At 37.2% G+C, this 24,131-nt stretch overlaps 1 protein-coding gene across 1 annotated transcript; it reads right to left on the bottom strand.

Moving 5' to 3' along the window:
- Nucleotides 1-5,729: 5,729 nt before the first annotated feature.
- On the bottom strand, nucleotides 5,730-6,419 carry LOC140861754 (uncharacterized). Its single transcript, XM_073264768.1, has 2 exons — nucleotides 6,200-6,419; nucleotides 5,730-6,046 (listed from the first exon to the last, which is right to left on the bottom strand). Exons 1-2 carry the CDS (start codon nucleotides 6,417-6,419, stop codon nucleotides 5,730-5,732), a joined length of 537 nt encoding a protein of 178 aa, XP_073120869.1.
- Nucleotides 6,420-24,131: the final 17,712 nt, after the last annotated feature.

The following is a 24,131-nucleotide window of genomic DNA, read 5'->3' as shown; positions in this document are numbered from 1 at the left end:
TGGGCCACCCACCCACTAGCCTGTTCTATGATCCAAAAATATGTATCAATCCATACACAACCTAAATTAATTCTTCGCCACACCAATTGAAAGTGATATAATGCTCAAATACTTTATATGAGTTGATTGCTCTAATACTCTTTTCGACTGCGTTTACTTTAAATAATTGGATTGTATAGATAAACTATACCGTGATTATTAAAATAATTAAATAGGATTCAGAATAATGATTGATAAATAAATAAATAATAATATATTTACTTTGATTGATTATGATTAGAAATGATATTAAAATTAAAATGATTCCAAATTTATATCTTTGATAATTATAGTTGGAGAATACTATTTTTACATTTTTATATTATATATTTAATTTTTAAAAAATAATTTATGATTAAAATATTTGATAATGTTTTTTTAGAATAATGATTTTAATTCAAAATAAATACATATATAATTATTTTAAAGTGATTAATATTTTTTATTATATAATATGAATTCTCGCAAATATGAGATCATACCTTTTTAGTTAGTAATAATTATTTAAAACTTTTATATTTAATTGTGTTATTATTTTATTTTCTTCTAATTTTTATAAAAATTTCATGTGAATAATTCTTTTCATACTTCAAGAATTATAAATGTAAATATTTTAATGTGGCTAAATGTTAATGTAAATTATAAATAGGCTTTTATAAATGATAGGTGAAAAAGATAATTATGGTAGCTTAAGTAAATTAAATGGATGGATAAAAAATCACACCAATTAATAAAAAGGGATGAAAAATCATTCTCTAATAGTATTTATAACGGGCTCATATATTTATTATGAATGGTAAAATTTCTAGTAAACACTTGATAGATGGTAACGCTAAGTCGTGTCACGCCCAAATTACCCAACTCAAATCAGATAACAAAATATGCAGTAGTATGAGTAGGGATCGTTCCCACGAGAAAAGTGAAATTTAAATAGTGTTCTTAAAACACTGAAAAAAATAAAAGGTTTTTGGATTTTACTAACTACTATACAAGAATTAAAATAAGAAAGATCAATAAACTAACGAGACTTGGTATCGGTCGACTACACCCTTGAAATTATTCATTCGATCATCGATTCCCTAAAAATAATTAATTCACATTGAATATTCATCATTGAAAATTTAATTCATGTTTCACCTTAATTTTAGTTAACTAGACACCAGCGTTCTAAGTTAACCCTTACCCCATAAATTAACCCAATACCAGCGATTAGATTTAAATCCACGGCAGCATTCAAATGAGTAAAACTAATGAATCTAGACAACACAAATACCAGCGATTGTATTTAATCTAGTCAATTGTTGTTCATACGATTTAACAAATTCAACAATAGAAAATATTAATCATAGTTGCTTCATAAATTAGATGATTCAAACAATTACGGATTTGAGTTCTAATTTAGCAATAGATTGTATAGCAAAATCGTAAGGTGATCAATCCTAAAATCTCACATACAAGCATGACAATCAATCCAAAACAACTCTTGATACGCAATTTGGAATTAAACAATATAAAACTGAATCTCACAAATAAAATAACTCAAGGGTTCGTCTTCCTCAACCAAGTACTAAAACTTAGCCACAAATATTCATGAATTCTCTAGAATAATTCATGAAAGAAAAATTGAATCTAAGAAAAGAGAGAAAAAACCTAGCCTCCAAGAGAGTTCTCCTGCTTTCTAGCGGTCCCAAAAGATCTTCCGAATGATCCCCGAGACTCTAAAATTTGAGATATATATTTTAATTAAGGCTAGATTCCTACAAAATAAAAATTCCTAATTTACAGATTTTTTTCCCGAACAACCTGTCTCGCTCGATCGGTTGAAGTCTGCGGATCGAGCGAGAGTCTTTTTCCAATCCTACTGTTTTTATATTTCTTGGCACCGCTCGATCAGTTAAAACTTTTCGGATCGAGCGCCCAAATTATGCCAACTTTCTGTCCAGCTTTTCTTTCTGCTCCCGCTCGATCGGTTAAACTTTGCGGATCGAGCGCGCAGCTTTTTTTCCAGCGAGCAGTGATTTTGAAATTTTCATATCCGGAGATCTAGCCGTCGGATTGAGCTGAAATTTGGACAGCAGCTTCAAAACATCTTGAACTTCATTTTGAACGCTGGAAAACGGATTTGGATTTTTCTAAAATTAAAAATGATTTTCTGACCATTGCTGCTTCGTAATTATTTTATTATTTCGGCTCTTTCCTTCCATCTTTAGCTCCATTTATTCTCTTTTCTTATATCAAATCACATACAATGATTAAAAACTAAAACATGAATTTAGCCAATAAAAATACACATAATCATCACAAATTAACTCAATTAAACATAGAAAAATACCATCACATCAAACTCCCCCTACTTAATCCTTGCTCGCCCTCGAGCAACACAAACCAAAAATAAGCTTGAACTCATAATTCATAAAAAAAATAACCATGATATTCAAATTTGTGCCTCAGGAATAAACTCAATACATGATCAAGAAAGGCGCTAAAATGCTAACAACGGAACAAGTTCAATATCCAGACATTTCAACTAGAGATATAGCCCCGACCGTGTATGTGTGTTTGGTCATTAGCCAGTGTCATGCACACTTCACAGATCCATTCAATGTAAATCCCCACAATAGCTCAAGTTGCACACCAACAAATCAAATTAAACATTGAGAGTTTTATAGTCTTTTCACTTGTCCGAGTAATTGCACCCGGTTATCCTCAACTCCGTACATTCTCCTCCATATTTAGCTCTTGGAATTTATAGGACTAGTGTTGTGAAAAATGCTTGCAAGCGTACGGGTGGCAAGTTTTAATATAGTGAAAAATAGAGTGTCGATCCCACAAAGAGTAAAATGAAAATATTCAGTGCTTGTAATTAAAATAGTCCAAACTTTATCTAGAAAATCAAACTTTGAGAATTTTGCAGAATAATAAAATAATCAATGAGTTTTTAGCAAGCACGCACACAAATTCAAAAATTAATTCAATGAGAGAAAACAGTCTAGATGTTATGATTTCACCTGGTTTCAACAACATCTACTCTTAATTAACTCATTTTCATGAATTTCATTCAATTAATAGCCAAGAACACTTAAGTGTATTATTTCCCTCTCTCGAGCAACGAATAATTTGTATCTACTACAGTTCAATTTTAATATCCCTATTAAGAATCTAATTGTAGTGATATATGTAAATCAATGTTCTACCTAAGACTCCATTAACGCTATATACTCTCTCGAGTTATATAAACAATTAACAGTGTATTTTCTATTGGTCCTATCCAAAATTCCCTCTCCCGAGCATCAATTTCGAATAAATATAACAGTCCAATTATTGATCAAGTAATTGAAAATACTATCAAAACTAGAAAACAATTAATTTAGGGAAATTCAATCCAATAAAATTAACAATTCATAAAAGCGTCTCAACCAGGCTACATCAAACCCCTAGACTATGAAAATTTAGTTCATGATCAAAAATAGATAAACACCAGTCATATTCAAAAGTCTATACATCAATTCAATGATAGCAAATTCGAAAGGAAGAAAACAAATCCGAATATTCGACGCCGTATCCGGTCGACGATCTTCTTCTTTGTTCTTCAAATTCTTCACGTTGATGCACATATTTTTCTTCTCCAATTGTCATGATCAAGATCTCTCAATTTGTCAAGTTTAAGCTCTAAGAATTCTTTGATGTATTGTGGCGGCTCTCCCCTTGATTGTGTCCTTGAAATCCCTTTTATATTTCCTCGAAGCCCGCCGAATAAATCCCGAAAAAGTCTCAAAATTTCCTTCCCGAAAAATTACAAAATCTGACTTTCGGACGGCGCGGGCGCCCAGTAGAGTGGCGAGGGCGCGCCTTACTCTCGAATTTACACTTCTTTTTACGTCCAGGGATGGCGCGGGCGCGCCCTACTCTCGCATGTGTTGTTCTGCAGCGCGCGGCAATTTTCAAAAACTCATATCTCCCAAACTAACCGTCGGATTGAGCTGAAATTTTGACAGTAGCTTCAAAACATCCTAAATTTTATTATGAACGATGAGATCGGATTTGGATGTCTCAATAATTTCCAGTAATTTTCTGAAGTTGCTGCTCATAATTCATCTTTCTATTTCTTCTTGCTACTTTTCTTCCAATCCTTGCAACTCACAAAAACAACAACCAATACACATAAAATCCACTTGATACATCACAAAAGTCAATTCAAATCATATATAAATTAAGTGCATAAAATGCACTTATCAAATTTCCCCAAACTTAGACTTTTGCTAGTCCCGAGCAAAACAATAATGAGTAATCTATCGGCCTTCGAATTTTTACATTACAAGATTAAATACACATATAGGCTAATTTTCTCAAGAGTTCTCGTGTGTGTGTGATTTTGCCAATCTCGTCTACCAACCTAACTTTTGATAAAATCATGCAATCCGTAAGCTTCAAAGATTCATTAATCCCGCCCTCAAGTTTTAAGACACTCTCCACCAATTTCAACTTCTAATTGCACAGATCAACAGGACTTTTTCGGTTAACATTAGGTTCAAGTATAATCAGCAGGAGATCTGTGTCCAGATATGTATCAATGGTAATCAAAGACTCGGGATTCAAGCAAAGGAAATGTATATTTTTCAATTTGAGCAGTATTGAATAGCTAAAAATATTACTTGCATTGCATTGCCAGATAATTCCATCTAGGCTTCCTTCTACTCCATACATTCTACATCTTTAGCCTTGTTTTTGGACTAGAATTTCAATCCCTTTTTTTTTCAAGGCCTCCCCTCACCTTACTTTCTCCGCCATTACTTTTCTTTGAAATTTTTAGCTACTCAATTTATTTTAGATTTTTCAAGATTTATATGGCTAACAAATGAGTAATGGCTAAAAAGGCTCAACGAATTCAAAAATTCCTAAATCACTTCTATGCTCTTAAAAATCTACCTCAGTTTCAAGTAAAAATCACAAGAGTTTAAGAATCAAATCCTCTAATCCACATCAGAAATCCACATAATTTTTCTAATTGCTAGGAGTATCTAAAATCATGGCATTCGTGCATGCAAGTGAGAACTCAAGATTAAATATTGCTAACATGAATTTTTCAGCACAAAAAATTATTTCATCATAGGCCAACACAATTACAACATCATGCATTTAACTAAATCATGAAAATTTTTAGATTTTCACAATTTTTTAAACATTCCCCCAAACTTAAATTGTGCATTGTCCTCAATGTACAGTATTCATTAAAAACAAGGGACACATACCTTAGGCACCAAGCGTCAGTATTCAGCACCATCTTAATCACTCAAAACTCTTCATCAGGGGTGGCTCCGAAACTCTTTCAGCTCCATACTTTTTCACCTACACAAATCAAAATCATTATTGATGTCTAGTTTCCTCATGAAAAAAATAAAAACAAAAACAACTAAAAGAAAATAAAAAACGCATAAAAACTAGCTTGGGTTGCCTCCTAAGAAGCGCTTAGTTTATAGTCCATAGCCCGACTGTATTCCAATTCTAGCCCGGTTCCGCTTTGTTGAGGGTCTTTCCTTTCTCTTTCACCCTCCAAATAAATTCAACAACCTTTTTAAACTTTCATTTCTTTTTCGTTTTCTTCTTCTTTTTTGGCACCTTCGGATCATTCTTCTTTGAATCTACCTCATGAACAAGTTTGGGATGGCCATCCAGCTTCACAACTCTCTCAATCATGCATAATTCCTTGATGGGTGGATTACTTGATTTCTTGAATATGTTAAAAATAACTCTTTTGCCATCCACACGACCACACCCATCGACAACTCACAATTCTTCACCTCAATCTTGGCATCAGCAGTGGCCAAGAAAGGTCTCCCTAATATCAGTGGCATATTTCCATCTTCCTCCATATCCAACACCACAAAATCCATAGGAAAAATAAACTTATCTATTTTTACCAAAACATCCTCGATGATTCCACACGGATATGTGATAGATCTATCGGCTAGCTGTAATGCGATCGTCGTGGGCTTCACCTCGCCAAGTCCTAAGTTTCTGAAAACAGACAAAGACATCAAATTAATGCTAGCTCCTAAATTGCAAAGTACATTATTAAAATGAGAAGAACCAATAATGCAAGGAATTATAAAACTCCCTGGATCTTTTAATTTTTGTGGTAGCTTTTTTTGCAGGATAGCACTGCACTCCTCAGTCAGATTCACTGTCTCGAACTCTTCCAACTTGCTCTTCCTCGACATCACTTCCTTCAAGAATTTGGCATAATTCGGCATTTGCAGCAAAGCATCGGCGAATGGAATATTGATATGAAGTTTCTTGAAGATCTCAAGAAACTTGGCAAACTGTTCATCCAACACCTTCTTCTTGAATCTCTGGGGATATGGAAGTGGAGGCTTGTACATCAGTTTCTGCTCAGTTTTAATCTCCTTCTCCTCGACCGCTTCCGAAATTTTCTTTTCTTCAACATCAACGTTTTCAGACGTTTCAGATGGCTGGCTTTCTTCTCTATCTACTTGCTTTCCACTCCTCAACACGATAGCATTGCACTTCTCCTTAGGATTTACCTCAGTGTTGCTCGGAAACTGGCCTCTGTTATTATCCTTCAGTGCGTTCGCCAACTGCCCAATGCTAGTCTCCATGGATTGAAGTACATCACCCATGTTGGCCATGTGCGTCTCCAATCTGTCAAGGCAAGACTCAGTTCTCGCCATCCTCTTACCTGATTCCTGCACAAAGGTACTAACCACATCCTCCAAAGATAACTTATCGTCACCCTTATTAGTATTGTTAGCATATGATAAATTTTCATTATTCCGCAAACTAGGGTGATAAGTATTGGGAATAGGATTACCTCTGTAAGCTCCATAACCTCGGTAGCCATTAGGATTGATATAATTAACTTGCTCTGGGGTATGTGATCCTTCAACTCCAGTTGAATCTGCAACATTAATCTTATTCAAAGAAGCTACCTGTGTAGTTAGTGCAGATAATTGAGCAGTGATGGATGTGAGAGGATCCACTGCATACACTCCAGCTGGCTTCTTGACTCCCATACGCTCAGATGGCCATTGGAAACTATTGATTGTCATCTGTTCCAGCATATCGTAGGCCTGTACATGGTCCTTTGCAAATATAGTACCTCCAGCCGAAGAATCCACATTCATCCTCGTAGGCGCATTCAGTCCGCTGTAAAACCACTCGATCTGTTCCCAATCTGCAAAATTGTGGTTAGGACAACGTCTAAGTAATTCTTTGTACCTTTTCCACGCCTCGTATAGCTGTTCAGTGTCCATCTGCCTGAATGTGCTGATTTCTATCTTCAGTTGGGTGGATTTGGCAGGAGGAAAATATTTTGCAAGAAATTTTTCTGTCATCCCCTCCCAAGTAGTGATGCTTCCAAGCGGCAGTGACTGCAACCAACTCCTTGCTTGATCCCTGAGAGAAAACGGAAACAAGCGTAAACGAATAATATCCTCAGACACACCATTAATTTTTACCGTATCGGTTATCTCCAAGAAGGTGCGTAGGTGTAGGTGAGGATCAGCAGTGGCGCTCCCATTAAATTGGTTCTGTTGAACCATGTTGATCAAAGCAGGTTTTAGCTCAAAATTGTTGGCATTGATAGTTCCTCGAGCGATTCCAGAATAGTGAGCCTGGATCGTCGGCCGAAAATGATCTCTAATTGGCACCAGGGGAGCTTGATTTACATTCTCTTCAGCCATTCTATTGACTTCTTCTCTTCTAACTCTTCTTGAAGCACGTGCAATGCGCTCGATCTTCGGATCAAACAGTAAAGAATTTTCACTTTGAGATCGTCGCATAAACTGCAATTAAAAATAAGAAGAAATCAATTAGTAACTTAAAATAAAATAAAAACTCTAAATTAAAATCTAGACTAATTGGTAACAAGACTAAAAAATAATCAAAATTTACTCCCCGGCAACGGCTCCAAAAACTTGTTGTGAAAAATGCTCGCAAGCGTACGAGTGCCAAGTTTTAATATAGTGAAAAATAGAGTGTCGATCCCACATGGAGTAAAATGAAAATATTCAGTGCTTGTAATTAAAATAGTCCAAACTTTATCTAGAAAATCAAACTTTGAGAATTTTGCAGAATAATAAAATAATCAATGAGTTTTTAGCAAGCATGCACACAAATTCAAAAATTAATTCAATGAGAGAAAACAGTCTAGAGGTTATGATTTCACCTGGTTTCAACAACATCTACTCTTAATTAACTCATTTTCATGAATTTCATTCAATTAATAGCCAAGAACACTTAAGTGTATTATTTCCCTCTCCCGAGAAACGAATAATTTGTATCTACTACAGTTCAATTCCAATATCCCTATTAAGAATCTAATTGTAGTGATATATGTAAATCAATGTTCTACCTAAGGCTCCATTAACGCTATATACTCTCCCGAGTTATATAAAAAATTAACGGTGTATTTTCTATTGGTCCTATCCAAAATTCCCTCTCCTGAGCATCAATTTCGAATAAATATAACAATCCAATTATTGATCAAGTAATTGAAAATACTATCAAAACTAGAAAAACAATTAATTTATGGAAATTCAATCCAATAAAATTAATAATTCATAAAAGCGTCTCAACCAGGCTACATCAAACCCCTAGACTATGAAAATTTAGTTCATGATCAAAAATAGATAAACACCAGTCATATTCAAAAGTCTAGACATCAATTCAATGATAAAAAATTCGAAAGGAAGAAAACAAATCCGAATATTCGACGCCGTGTCCGGTCGACGATCTTCTCATTTGTTCTTCAAATTCTTCACGTTGATGCACATATTTTTCTTCTCCAATTGTCACGATCAAGATCTCTCAATTTGTCAAGTTTAAGCTCTAAGAATTCTTTGATGTATTGTGGCGGCTCTCCCCTTGATTGTGTCCTTGAAGTCCCTTTTATATTTCCTCGAAGCCCGCCGAATAAAGCCCGAAAAATTCTCAAAATTTCCTTCCCGAAAAATTACAAAATCTGACTTTCGGACGGCGCGGGCGCATAGTAAAGTGGCGAGGGCGCGCCTTACTCTTGAATTTACACTTCTTTTTACGTCAAGGGATGGCGCGGGCGCGCCCTACTCTTGCATGTGCTGTTCTGCAGCGTGCAACAATTTTCAAAAAATCATCACTCCTAAAATAACCGTTGGATTGAGCTGAAATTATGAAAGCAGCTTCAAAACATCCTAAATTTTATTATGAATGGTGAGATCGGATTTGGATGTCTCAATAATTCCCAGTAATTTTCTGAAGTTGCTGCTCATAATTCGTCTTTCCATTTCTTCTTGCTACTTTTCTTCCAATCCTTGCAACTCACAAAAACAACAACCAATACACATAAAATCCACTCGATACATCACAAAATTCAATTCAAATCATATATAAATTAAGTGCATAAAATGCACTTATCAACTAGAATTTCAATCCTCATTCAAATGGCTCCCCTTACCTTACTAACTCCATTCTTTACTCTTTTTTTCGATTAAGCTCAAAAGGAAGGTTGATACGTTAGCAACTTTCTAAGACTATCACAAGGCTCACACGACCTTCACTATGTCATATACAATTCACAAGCCATGACTCATGTGTGCTAAAGAATATTCAAGAATCATATCAAAGTCTAATTTTCATTGGAGATCAAAGTGTTCCAAGGTTAGCAAATCATCTATTTTCAAAAGCATACACGTTATCAATTAGAATTCATCATGGGCTAGTGATTTTCAACAGTCAAATTCATCACAAACTATGAGCTCTAATTTTTTTTTTTCAAAAATCGGCTAAATTCTCTCAATGACTGGCTAAGTCCTCTCCCCCATACTTAAAATCTTACATTGTCCCCAATGTAAGCAAAAATTCAAAACAAAAAAAAAAAACTAAGAATGAAAGAAAAAACTCCCCTTGGGTTGCCTCCCAAGCAGCACCTCTGTTTACAGTCGTCGGCCCGACTGTATGCTTCAGTTCATCAAGGTGGTTCATATCTAGTTCCCTTGTCCACCTTCACCCATCTTAACAGTTTTGCAGTTATTTTCTTTCTATGCTTTCTCTCCTTGGGTATCTCCATCTTTGGATGATTTCTTCCTTTTTCCTTAGGCATTCCTTTTGCGTGATCTGGAGGAAGTTTTGTCCCAATTTTAGGCACCGGCAAATCAGAAAGAAAAATTTCAGCAGTATAATTTTTTACAGGTTTTTCAATAACTTCCTTCAACTTATCCTCATTCACAACTATCTTGTTCTCTTGTGACAAGTGATCATTATCATCAATATTATTAACAACAATTTCACAACCAGGAATTTTCAGGATATAAAAAATATGAAACTTAACAATATCCCCATCAAACTCCATAGTGAGAGTGCCACTATTAACATCTATAATGGACTTCGACGTTTTCAAAAATGGTCTTACTAGCAAAATTGGACTATTCAAATCATTATTTTTCATATCAAGCACATAGAAATCAGCAGGAAAAACCAAGTTACCAACTTGCACAAAAACATCCTCTAACACACCTCTAGGATGAATAGTAAATTTATCAGCCATCTGAACAACAATTGTAGTCTCATTCAAGGGCCCTAGTTTTAAGGAAGCATAAACAGAATATGGCATGACATTAATCGATGCTCCTAAATCTAACATGGACATATCAAGCTGAACATCTCCTATTTTACAAGGAATCAAAAACATACCTGGATCCTTACATTTTGTAGGTACCTTTCTTTGAATCACAGCAGAAACCTGTTCTCCCAATTCAACATTCTTACACCTCTTTAACTTTTGTTTTCTTTTCGCAGTACATAATTCTTTCAAAAATTTAGCATAGCGAGGTACTTGTTTGATAGCAGCTAACAAAGGGATATTTACCTCACATCTAAGAAAAGTTTCATACAACCCCTTAATTCCATCATCCTTCCTAGACACTTTCAATGCTAAGGGAAAATGGGGTATGGGTTTATACTCAAAGAGTGGAGGAAACTTACCTCTCGATGCTTCTTGAATTATTTCATTCCCCACCATTTTGGATTCCTCCACCTCTTCCTTCTTTATCGGTGTTTGTACCTCCTCCTCATGGACCTTCAACTCTCTTTCACTCCTCAAGGTGATTGCACTCACATTCTCCTTTGGATTCACCATTGTCTGTGAAGGTAGGCTGCTAGAATTTTGTGCCTCCAACCTGTTTACCGCGGTTTCCAACTTCCCTATTTGTGTGTTCAACTATTGGATACTTTCTCTTGTCTCATGTTGAAAATTTAAAGTATTAGTATCAAGATCCTTAACAATTTTTTCTTAAGACTCACCAGGCTCTGGAATTTGAGGACGCTGTGGTGGAGGATGATACGGTGCTCTGTAAGCTTGATTATGCGGTTGGTGTACTGGAGAATTTCCGTATCTGAGATTGAGATGATCCTTCCAACCTGGATTGTATGTGTTGGAATAAGGATCATACTTCTGTTGTAGTGGTCCAGGAAATCTTCCTGCTGCATTAACTTGCTCAATAGATCCCTCTTGAAGTGTAAGACACATGTCAGCTGCATGTCTCCTTGCAGTGCAAATTCCACAAACCTTCACATTTTGTCCAGCCCATACAGCCATTTGACGCACAAAATTCGTCAGTTCAATCAATTGTTGTTCAAGGGAAGAAACATTTACCCCGTTTCCCCATTTGGGTGCTGGATCACTCCTGTTGGTACCAAATTGCTGAGAATTGACAGCCATATTCTCGATTAAATTCCTTGCTTGAACTGGAGTTTTGTCAACAAAAACTCCTCCACTGGCCGCATCTAGCATATTCCTGTCATGGGACAACAAACCTTCATAGAAAAATTGAATTAATTGGTTTTTACTTATCTGATGTTGCGGACAGCTAGCATAAAGTTTTTTGAACCACTCCCAATACTCATGAAGTGATTCCCCTGCAAATTGCTTTATCCCATAGATCTCTTTTCTGATATTTGCTGCTCTTGAAGCTGAAAAGTACTTCTCTAAGAAGATCCTCTTCATCTCTATAGTGACCCGCACCATAATCACCTACTAATCAGAAGCTTAAGCATGCATTTAACTTAATTAAATAAATCAGAAATTAAACAGCAAAAAACTTAAACAACAATAAAATATTATTTACAACCATATCGAATAAAATCCAGTGTATTAACCCAAATACAACTGAAACAAAAGCCTAGACAAAGCCCTGCGGGTCTTCTAACGCCTAAGACCTCCTGGAACCACCCGCATCGTCCAGCCGTAGACCTGCCCCATGGAATAGGGTGTTCAGATACAACAAAATACAGGACGTGAGCATGATAAACTCTGTAAGAGAATATGAGTATACGGTTTTATATGTGCATGTATGAAAATGAACTGGGTACCAAGATTCTCAGGTCAAGAAACTAGCTCATAGACTGGGCCCAGGGTATATAACACGTTGCGCCGTCGCCTCAAGAGGTGGCTCATATACCCAGTGGATAATGGTGACCTGATACTAGTACAAGTGTCCAACCATCACGGTAACCTAACACAAGACTTATGTATCCAACCATCCACAAACTAGTAGGGTGAGCGCCCTACTACAGGATACCTCTAAGGTAAAGGCTCAATGTGCTCATGTATGCAACATACAGTAATGACATGATGTATATATAAAGGCTTATAAAACATGCAATCACATAATCCATGCAAACACATAATATATGCATACTCAATCTGGATATCTCGAATAATACTTCCGTACCTCATAAACTAGGTAAGCTAGACCAGTACTATGTCCAAGCCTATAATCCGCACTACAATGCAAAATACTCATGCATTATAATCTTATTCTGAAAGCCCTAACTAATCTATAGCATACTCCCTATTTACTATAAGGAGTCAGAGCTATATCTGCGTCCGTCGTCAGCCCGCGGATGACGACTGCCCCAGAACTTGGGCACCGCTCCGCCGTAACCCCGGAGCACCTGGCCAACCTCCGGACCAAGCCTAGGAAGGCTGGAAACACCCCAAAACCCCTAGAAAAGCCTAAGAACCGGGAGAGAAAGAGCTGAATGATGTGAAAATTCTGAAATTTGGAGGGCCTATTTATAGGCGGAGTTTGGACGGTCCGAACTGGGTTTGGACGGTCCAAACTGCCACTTGTCCGAGCCATTTTGACACCTGGGCTCTGCTGAGTTTGGACGGCCCGAACTGGTTCGGACGGTCCGAACTGGTCCAGATGGCTCGAACTGTTTTGGTCCTTCCGAACTCATTTTTGGACCCCCGGGACTACCCTACCATTTTTGGACGTTTCGGATCTTATTTTTCACTTATTTTCATCAAATAAGGACACCTTAAACATGTTTTGATACATTTTAAAATTATATATCATTTTCTAACATGCTTAAAATCACTTAATCTTTTAAAATGGAACCGGGCTACTACATTCTCCCCCTACTTAAGATATTTCATCGTTGAATAATCTTAAGTACTGAATTCAGTAAAATACTGAATAAATATCTTTTATTCAAACTGATTCATTTTATAAGTTACAATCTGAAAATATAACAATTCAAAATTTCTCTGGATAATCAGTACGCATACGACTCTCAAGTTCCCAAGTGGCCTCCTCAGTGCCTCGGCGTTGCCACTGAACTAGAACAAGAGGAGTGGTCTTGTTGCATAACACCTTATCCTTATGACCTAAGATACACAAATGTTTTTCCACGTATGTCAAATCCGAGTCCAATTGTACCTTAGACGGCTGTAAGATATAAGACTCATCTGCCATATACCGTCGTAACAGTGAAACATGGAACACGTCGTGGATACTAGAAAAATACGGCGGTAAAGCCAACCTGTAAGCCAAATCTCCAACACTTTCCAGAATCTCGAATGGACCAATGTACCTAGGAGATAGCTTACACTTGAGACCGAATCTCAAAATTCTGCGAAATGGGGAGACTTTCAGGAACACTTTCTCTCCCACTTCGAACTGAAAAGGTCTGCGCTTAACATTCGCATAGCTAGCCTGCCGATCCTGCACAGTCTTAATTCTCTTTTTGATTTGTCCAACATATCAACAGCCTGTTGGACTAACTCTGGTCCCTCTATCTGTCTCTCCCCCACTTCTTCCCAGAACAGTGGAGTACGACATCGTCGCCCGTACAACGCCTCAAACGGAGACATCTCAATACTGCGATGGTAACTATTGTTGTACGCTAATTCAATCAATGTCAATTGATCTTGCCATTCTGGACCAAAATCCATAGAACATGCTCGGAGCATGTCTTCAAGAGTACGGATTATGCGCTCTGACTGCCCATCAATCTCTAGGTGATATGTTGTACTCAAACTAAGAGTAGTTCTCATAGCACGCTAAAGACTCCCTCAGAACCTGGAAGTAAACCTGGGATCTCGATCGCTGACTATGCTTACAGGAACTCCGTGCAATCGAACAATATCTTGGATGTACAACCGTGCCATCCTGTCAAAGATGTAGTCCCGATTATAAGGAATGAAATGTGCTGACTTGGTGAGTCGGTACACCACAACCCAGATAGCATCACAATTCCTCGAGCTCACCGGTAAATGAGTCACGAAGTCCATCGTGATCAACTCCCATTTCCACTCAGAAATAGGTAAACTGTGAAGCAACCCTCCACGTCGTCGGTGCTTTGAATTGACCTCCTGACACACCAAACATCTAGAAACATAAAAATACACACTCCTCTTCATTCCTTTCCACCAGAACTTAGTACGCAAATCCTTGTACATTTTGTTGTTCCCCGGATGAATACTCAATTTAGAACAATGAGTCTGGGATAAAATCTCCTCCCTCAGAGTATCATCCTTTGGAACACAATACGGCCAGATAAAAAAAAACCATCTGACTGATAATGGAATCCAGACGAACTATCATCTTTGGCTAAACGAGCCAAACGTTGGGTCTTCGGATCAGCCATCTTAGCGTCTCAAATCCAAGAATACAAAGAAGGCTCAGATAAGATCGCAAACATCTGGATACTCTGCATACCTTTCTTATGATTGAAGGTATACCTTGAAGAACAACAATCTTCAATAATACTGGTTACAGAACCAGTCTGGAGTGCAGACATTCGCACCTTGCGACTTAAAGCATCAGCAGTGAGATTAGCAGCTCCTGGATGGTACTTAATTTCAAAGTCATAATCCTTAAGCAAATCCATCCAACGTCTCTATCTCATGTTCAATTCTGCCTGAGTAAACAAATACTTGAGACTTGTGTGGTCTGTGAAGATCTCAAATCTTTTGCCATAAAGATAATGACGCCAGATCTTCAATGCAAATACAATAGCTGCTAACTCAAGATCATGCACTGGGTAGTTATTTTCGTGAACTTTTAACTGTCTAGAGGCGTATGCAATCACATGCCCATTCTAAGTTAGGACACATCCCAGTCCCTGAAGAGAAGCATCCGTGTATACTACATACCCTCCAGATCCAAACGACAAAGCCAACACAGGCGCAGAAGTCAACCGTATACGAAGTTCACAGAAATTCTCCTCACATCCTGAGAACCACTCAAAATTCACGCCCTTTCGAGTAATTTGTGTCAAAGGTCGAGCTAGATGCGAGAAATTCGCGATAAAGCGACGATAATATCCTGCTAGACCCAAAAAACTACGGATCTTATCTATCGTCGTCGGATGCGACCAGTTCATTACTGCCTCAATCTTGCTCGGATCTACAGACACTCCATCCTTGGATATAATGTGGCCAAGAAATACCACCCTATCCTGCCAGAATTCGCACTTACTCAATTTGGCGTACAACTGTCTATCCCTCAGAGTTTGTAACACCAACCTAAAATTATAAGCGTGCTCATTCACATCATGTGAATACACCAAGATATCATCAATAAATACAACGACAAACTTTTCTAGAAATTATCGAAATACACGATTCATTAGATCCATAAATACAGCCGATGCATTAGTCAACCCAAATAGCATTACTAGGAACTCATAATGCCCATACCTGGTCCTAAATGCTGTCTTGGCTATATCCTGATCTTGGACTCTCAACTGATGATATCCAGATCTCAAATCAACTTTCGAGTAAACCGAAGAACCCTGCAACTGATCAAACCGATCAACTATACAAGGAAAATGATACTTATTCTTGATTGTTACCCTATTCAACTAGCAATAGTAAATGCACAAACGCATAGACCCATCATTTTTCTTCACGAACAGAACAGACGCTCCCCAAAGAGAAACACTTGGACAAATATAACCCTTGTCCAATAGATCCTGAAGCTGCTGCTTCAACTCACGTTTCTCTGATGGAGCCAGATGATACGGTGCTCGAGAAATAAGCGAAGTCCCTGGCATCAGCTCTATGCCGAACTCAACTTCGTGCACTGGAGGAAATACTGGAATCTCATCTGGAAATACATCTGAAAATTCATTCACAACAGGAATAACTTCTATACCAATACTTCCAGCGAATGTATCAAGTGCATAGATGAGGTAGCCTTCCGTGCCAGATTCCAAAGCTCGACAAGCTTTCAAAGCTGATACCAATGACATCTGAGGTCGCGCTCCCTCACAGTAAAAGAACCAGCTATCATCGCCAACTGGATGAAATTTTACCAATCTCTGGTAACAATCCACTGAAGCTCGATATGTAGTTAACACATCAATTCCCAAAATGCAATTGAAATCCTCCATTGATAATATCATGAGATTCATCATCAAGACATTCCCTTCGAACTCTAAAGGGAAACCCATCACTAGACGCATAGCTGACGCAGACTGACCCGTCGGGGTAGAAACAACAACCACTGTGTCTAGTGAAATGTATGGCAACTTATATCTCTTAACAAAACGTGTAGATATGAAAGAATGAGATGCACCACTATCAATGAGTGCAAAAGCAGGTATATCAAATAATAGGAATGTATCCGCTATGACTTTCTCATTCTCATCCACTGTCTGATCATGCCTCAAGGTAAACACTTGGCTGGAAGCACGAGGTTTCAAATTAGAACCCCCTGTCGACTGTCCCTGTGGCATCTGCTGCACTGAAGCTTGAGAACTAGAACCTGAGCCAGAACCAACTCCCCTGGCCTGTGGACAATCCTTCTTCAAGTGGCCAATTTCTCCGCATCGAAAACACGCCCCTGAAACCTTCCGGCACCTGTTGGCAGGATGATTCCAACCACAATGCTTGCAAGGACCCTGATTTTTTCTGCCAGAACGCATCACCTCCCCGTATCCTGAGGAAGAAGAAGTAGAACTAGACTTCTTGAATGACTGAGCACGGGGACCCAAAGAACTTGCGGGTCTAGAGGAAAGGAAGGATATGTTACGGCGGATGATGTCATTTTCCTGGTGACATCGACTCACTAATCCCTCGTAAGTCATGTCATCTCCCACAACAACCCAGTCATGAATCTCCGGATTAAGGCCCTGAAGGAACATATTATACTTCGCCTCTGTGCTATCAAAAATCTGGGGGCAATAGGGCAGTAACTCAAAGAACTTCAACTGGTACTCCTCGATCAACATCGATCACTGCTGCAAACCCAGCAACTCACTTGTCTTCGCTTGTCGGAGAGCAGGAGGAAAATACAGCTTATGAAAAGCCGTGCGGAATTCATCCCAGGTAGAAACTCCTTGGGCTGCAATAAAAGGCGCAGAAGTAGAATCCCACCACTTCTGAGCTCGTCCTTCTACCAGGAAATCAAGAGTTTCCATCCGATGCTCCTGAGTGCATCGGAACTCCCGAAAACAAACTTCCATACATCGTAGCCAGTTCCCCGCATCCTCCGGTGACTCTCCTCCGGCTAAAGGTTTCGGACCCATCTGCATAAACCTATGCATGCTGAAACGCCTATGATCATCATGGTGATGGTGATTACGGCCCCGACGATGCTCCCGATCGTCCTGATCACCCCAGCGTCCACCTATGCTACCGTGGCTACTCTCGTCACCATGACCCGCCATCTACACGATGATTAAAGGTTAAACCTAATTCCAACAATCTAGATCCCAAGATTACTATGCATGCTCTGATACCATAAATGTAGTGACCTGCACCGTGATCACCTATTAATCATAAGCTTAAGCATGCATTTAACTTAATTAAATAAATCAAAAATTAAACAGCGAAAAACTTAAACAACAATAAAATATTGTTTACAACCATATGGAATAAAATCCCGTGTATTAACCCAAATACAACTGAAACAAAAGCCTAGACAAAGCCATTCTTGTCATACAATGCCTAAGCCCTCCTGGAACCATCCGTATCGTCCAGCCGCAGACCTGCCCCATGTAATAGGGTGTCCAGATACAACAAAGTACGGGACATGATCATGATAAGCTCAGTACGAGAGTATGAGTATACGATTTTATGTGTGCATGTATGAAAATTAACTGGGTACCAAGACTCTCATGTCAAGAAACTAGCTCACAGACTGGGCCTAGGGTATATAGGACGCTGCGTCGTCGCCTCAGGAGGTGGCTCATATACCCAATGGATAATGGTGACCTGATAGTAGTAAAAGTGTCCAACCATCATGGTGACCTAACACAAGACTTATGTATCCAACCATCCATAAACTCGTAGGGTGGGCGCCTTACTACAGGATAACTCTAAGGTAAAGGCTTAATATGCTCATGTATGCAACATACAGTCATGACATGCTGTATATATAAAGACATATAAAACATGCAATTACATAATCCATGCAAACACATAATACATGCATACTCAATTTGGATATCTCGAATAATACTTTCGTACCGCATAAACTAGGCAAGCTAGATGACCGGCTAAATCGGTGTGATATGAATCTACTGGCAAGCGTACCAGGTCAAGTAATAGTAAAGTGGACTGAGAGTCCAAGTATCGATCCCACATGGACTGCAGTCAATTCTCAAGAATTAATTATTTAGCTTAATCTAGACAAAATAATAAAAATCAATTTGATTTAAATAAAATAAAAATTTATAATAAAAACTGCTTAAGAAATAAGAATTAAAATAACTAAAGATAAAAATAATTAAAACAAAGATAATCAAGACACACGTAGGTACCGAACAAATCATGTAAGTATTCGATTCAGGATTCAGATTTAATCTTAAATTACGGGAATTCTCCTATCTTGTTCAAAGGTCTATTTCTAGAAAAATCAAACCTATTCAAATATTGACGGATTAATATTTTGTAATTCTAATCAAATTTGAATGCATTAAATATTTGTGAAAATTCAGTTTACACCCAAACTGCACACTGAAACCAAATTCTATTTCTAGTCGGTTTTACAATATGTTGATTATCAAAGTGATCAAAATCAATCCTTCCTCTGTCGACTTGGAATCGATTAACATGCAAGCAAACAATTGATCAGACTATTCACAAGAAAAATATAAATATGACAATCAATAAAATAAAATCAAGTCTCAAAAATCCCAAACAAACATCCAAGTTTTCTACATGAATTTGTTCGGCCCAATCACGCCGTCTTGGTTGAAAACAAACTACTCAATAATTAAAACTAGAATTAAACAAAAATAAAAAGAAAAGATAAAGTACAGAAATCTCTTCTCTGCTCCAGCCGCCTTGCTCTGGTTGTGCGTTCAAAAATCCCCCTTTTATTGTGCTCTTCAATCTCATATTTATATATCTTATAAAGCCCAAGAAATAAAGCCCATAAAATAAGACTTTTTAATTTCCGAAATTCTGATTTTTTCTGATTCCCGACGTCTCGCTCGAGCGAGCTCAAACTCTCGCTCGAGAAAGACACTTTCTGCTCCGAAGAATTTAATTCCGTATTTCTCGCTCGAGCGAGACATTTTCTGTCTCGAGTAAACCTTCACAAGGCACCATTGCGCGATTGCACTCCTTCAACCGCTAAACTCATGCGCTAAACTCAGCTTTCAGCGCGATAGCCCATCATCTTCTCCTTAACAGCGCAAGACATGCGCTAACTTCATCTCCTCCATTTGCGTTTGCTCTTTTCCTTGGCGCGGTACACAAGCGCGTCTGCGCAGCTCCTTGCGCCCTTCATGGCTTTGCTCAATCACTCATGCACACCAGCTTTGCTGTTACACAACATAGATGGTATCGGTCGACTACACCCTTGAAATTATTCATTCGATCATCGATTCCCTAAATATAATTAATTCACATTGAATATTCACCATTAGAAATTTAATTCATGTTTCACCTTAATTTTAGTTAACTAGACACCAACGTTCTAAGTTAACCCTTACCCCATAAATTAACCCAATACCAGATATTAGATTTAAATCCACGACAGCATTCAAATCAGTAAAACTGATGAATCTAGACAACAAAAATACCAGCGATTGCATTTAATCTAGTCAATTGTTGTTCCTACGATTTAACATATTCAACAGCAAAAAATATTAATCATAGTTGCTTCACAAATTAAATGATTCAAACAATTACGGATTTGAGTTCTAATTTAGCAATAGATTGTATAGAAAAATCCTAAGGTGATTGATAAGTGCAATTTATGCACTTAATTTATATATGATTTGAATTGACTTTTGTGATGTATCGAGTGGATTTTATGCGTATTGGTTGTTGTTTTTGTGAGTTTCAAGGATTGGAAGAAAAGTAGCAAGAAGAAATGGAAAGATGAATTATGAGCAGAAACTTCAGAAAATTACTGGGAATATTTGAATCATCCAAATCCGATCTCCACCATTCTGAATAAAGTTTGAGATGTTTTAAAACTATTGTCAAAATTTCAGCTCAATCCGACGGTTATATTGTGAGATATGATTTTTTTTAAAATTATCGCGGAATACAGAATTTCAGACCCGAGAGCCATGCGCGGGCGCGCCGTCGCGAAGTCAGATTTTGTGATATTTTTTGGAAGGAAACTTTGGGTTTTCATTGGGTTTGTTTTTTTTGGAAGATTTTAGGGGCATATAAAAGGAGATATTTAAGCACAATTAGGGAGGAAGAGCCGCACGATCAGAAAAATAACATAGACGCACACTTTGGAGAGAATCTAGAGGAGAAGAAGCGGCATCCAAACAAGAGAACCACACAACTACACATTCAAGTAGGCTTGGGACACGGATTTGAGACATGGGAGCGAACGACAAGGGATAATCGAATCACACGACAGAGGAAATTCATCTGGGGACGGAGAATCAACTCTACTCTGTGATTTTTATTATATACCTTGATTTATGATGAGATTTTTGGATATGTCTATGTGTTTTATTATTTCATTATAAACTTATTAGTTGTTTCTAGAGATTGACGGATCCGCATTGGAGTTTCATGTTTTGACTATTATTTTGCCTACCATTATTTGTTCTTAACAATTTATTTGTGTATTCCTGTTTTGATTGTCTTTCAGTTACTTGATCACTAATTGAATTGTTATATTTATTTAAAATCTGGCACTCGAAAGAGGAGATTTTGAATAAGATCATAGGAAAACACAACCTAGGATTTTTGTAGAGGTCGGGAGGCCTACAAGTTCCTTTGAAGTCATTGAAAGAGAACCATAGAACTTGATTAAATTGTTTTTGTTTGATTTCTGATAGGGATATCGAAATTAGCATTAGAATAATAACATTTACTCGGCACTTGGGAGAGGCAGTAAATAACAATTAAGGGTTCTTGGTCTATAAATTAGAATAGATGATATAATCAATTGATATGATTTGCATGAATGAAATTCGAGTGATATCTTGTATCTAGAACCCGTCTCAGATCGTGTACCCAAATCCATCCTTCAAATTATAGATTCATTATTTTATTTTAGTTTAATAAATTTTAAATTTTGATTTTCTAAACAAAGTTGAGATTATTTTAATTACAGTATTTAGTGTGAATATAAATTTTCAATCCTTGTGGGAACGATACTCTACTCATACTTTATTAAAAATTGACACCGTGCACTTGCGGGCATAAATTATGCAACAAGTTTTTGGCGCCGTTGCCGGGGATTGATTCAATTTATTGTGCACTAATATTGTTACCAAGTGATCTTGATTTTGATTTAGAATTATTATTTTGATTTTCTATTTATTATTATCATTATTTTTTGGATTAATTTGTTTTCTTTTTTCTATGTCTGCAGTTTATTCACAGATCTTAAAGTTTTGAAAGTGCAGACGCAGTCGGGCTGAGGATTATAAACTAAGCGCTGCTTGGGAGGCAACTCAAGAATTTTTAGTATTATTTATTTATTTGTTTATTTATTTTTATGTATTTACTTCTTAAATTTTTGTCCTTTGAATTTTTTTATAGGATGTGTGGAGATGAAGTTTGGTGTTGTCACCCCTACTATATCCCAATGCACTGCAAATGATGATGAAAAGGATTACGACTACTGATGGTCAATGCCCAAGGTACATGTCATTGTTTTAATTTAATCTTGTACATTGAGGACAATGCACAGTTTAAGTTTGGGGGGTGTTTAAAAAATTCTGAAAATTTTGAAAATTTTTCATGAGTTAGTTTGAGTTGAATAAATGATGTGTACTTGTGTTGGCCTATGATGAAAATATTTTTTTGTGCTGAAAAGTTCATGTTAGCGATATTTAATCTTGAGTTCTTACTTACATGCACGAATGCCATGATTTTCGATACTCCTAACAATTAGAGAAAAATTATGTGGATTTGTGATGTGGATTAGAGGATTTGATTCTTAACTCTTGTGATTTTTACTTGAAACTGAGGTAGATTTTTAAGAGCACATAATTTATTTAGGCATTTTTGGATTCGTTGAGCCTTTTTAGCCATTATTCATTTGTTAGTCATATAAATCATGAAAAATCCAAAATAAATTGAGTAGCTAAAAAGTTCAAAGAAAAGTAATGGCGGAGAAAGTAAGATGAGGGGAGGTCTTGAATAAAAAATGGATTGAAATTCTAGTCCAAATACAAGGCATAAAATGGAGATGTATGGAGTAAAAGAAAGTCAAGACTAATGTCTGGCAATGCAAATAAAAATTTTTAGCTACTCATCATCCTGCACAATTTGAAAATATTCAATTCCCTTTGCTTTGAATCCTGAGTCCTTGTTTACATTAATATATATATGGATTCTTATCTTCTGCTGATTATACTTGAGCCTAATGTTAACCGAAAAAGTCATGTTGATCTTTGCAATTAGAAGTTGAACTTGGTGGAGAGTGTCTTGAAACTTGAGGGCAGGATTAATGAATCTGTGAAGCTTACGGATTGCATGGTTTTATCGAAAGATTGGTGGGTAGATGAGATTGGCAAATCACACACACACGAGAACTCTTGAGAAAATTAGCCTATATGTGTATTTAATCTTGGAATGTAAAAATTCGGAGGCCGACTATATTGCTCATTATTGTTGCTCGGGACTAGCAAAACTCTAAGTTTGGGGGAATTTGATAAGTGCAATTTATGCACTTAATTTATTTATGATTTGAATTGACTTTTGTGATGTATCGAGTGGATTTTATGCGTATTGGTTGTTGTTTTTGTGAGTTGCAAGGATTGGAAGAAAAGTAGCAAGAAGAAATGGAAAGACGAATTATGAGCAGAAACTTCAGAAAATTACTGGGAATATTTGGGAATCCAAATCCGATCTCCACAGTTCAGAATACAGTTTGAGACGTTTTGAAACTACTGTCAAAATTTCAGCTCAATCCGACGGTTCGATTGTGAGATATGATTTTTTGAAAATTGTCACGCGATGCAGAATTTCAGACCCGAGAGCCATGCGCGGGCGCGACGTCGCAAAATCAGATTTTGTGATATTTTTTGGAAGGAAACTTTGGGTTTTCTTTGGGTTTTTTTTGGACGATTTTAGGGGCATATAAAAGGAGATATTTAAGCACAATTAGGGAGGAAGAGCCGCACGATCAGAAACATAACATAGACACACACTTTGGAGAGAATCTAGAGGAGAAGAAGCGAAACCCAAATAAGAGAACCACACAATTACGAATTCAAGTAGGCTTGAGACACGGATTTGAGACGTGGGAGCAAACGACAAGGGATAATCAAATCACACGACAGAGGAAATTCATCTAGGGATGGAGAATCAACTCTACTCTGTGATTTTTATTATCTGCCTTGATTTATGATGAGATTTTTGGATATGTCTA

This window comes from Henckelia pumila, chromosome 4 (genome assembly GCF_033568475.1).
Source record: "Henckelia pumila isolate YLH828 chromosome 4, ASM3356847v2, whole genome shotgun sequence".
NCBI lineage: Eukaryota > Viridiplantae > Streptophyta > Magnoliopsida > Lamiales > Gesneriaceae > Henckelia > Henckelia pumila.
Note: the sequence above shows the minus strand (reverse complement) of the source record. Positions and strands in the feature narration are given on the sequence as shown.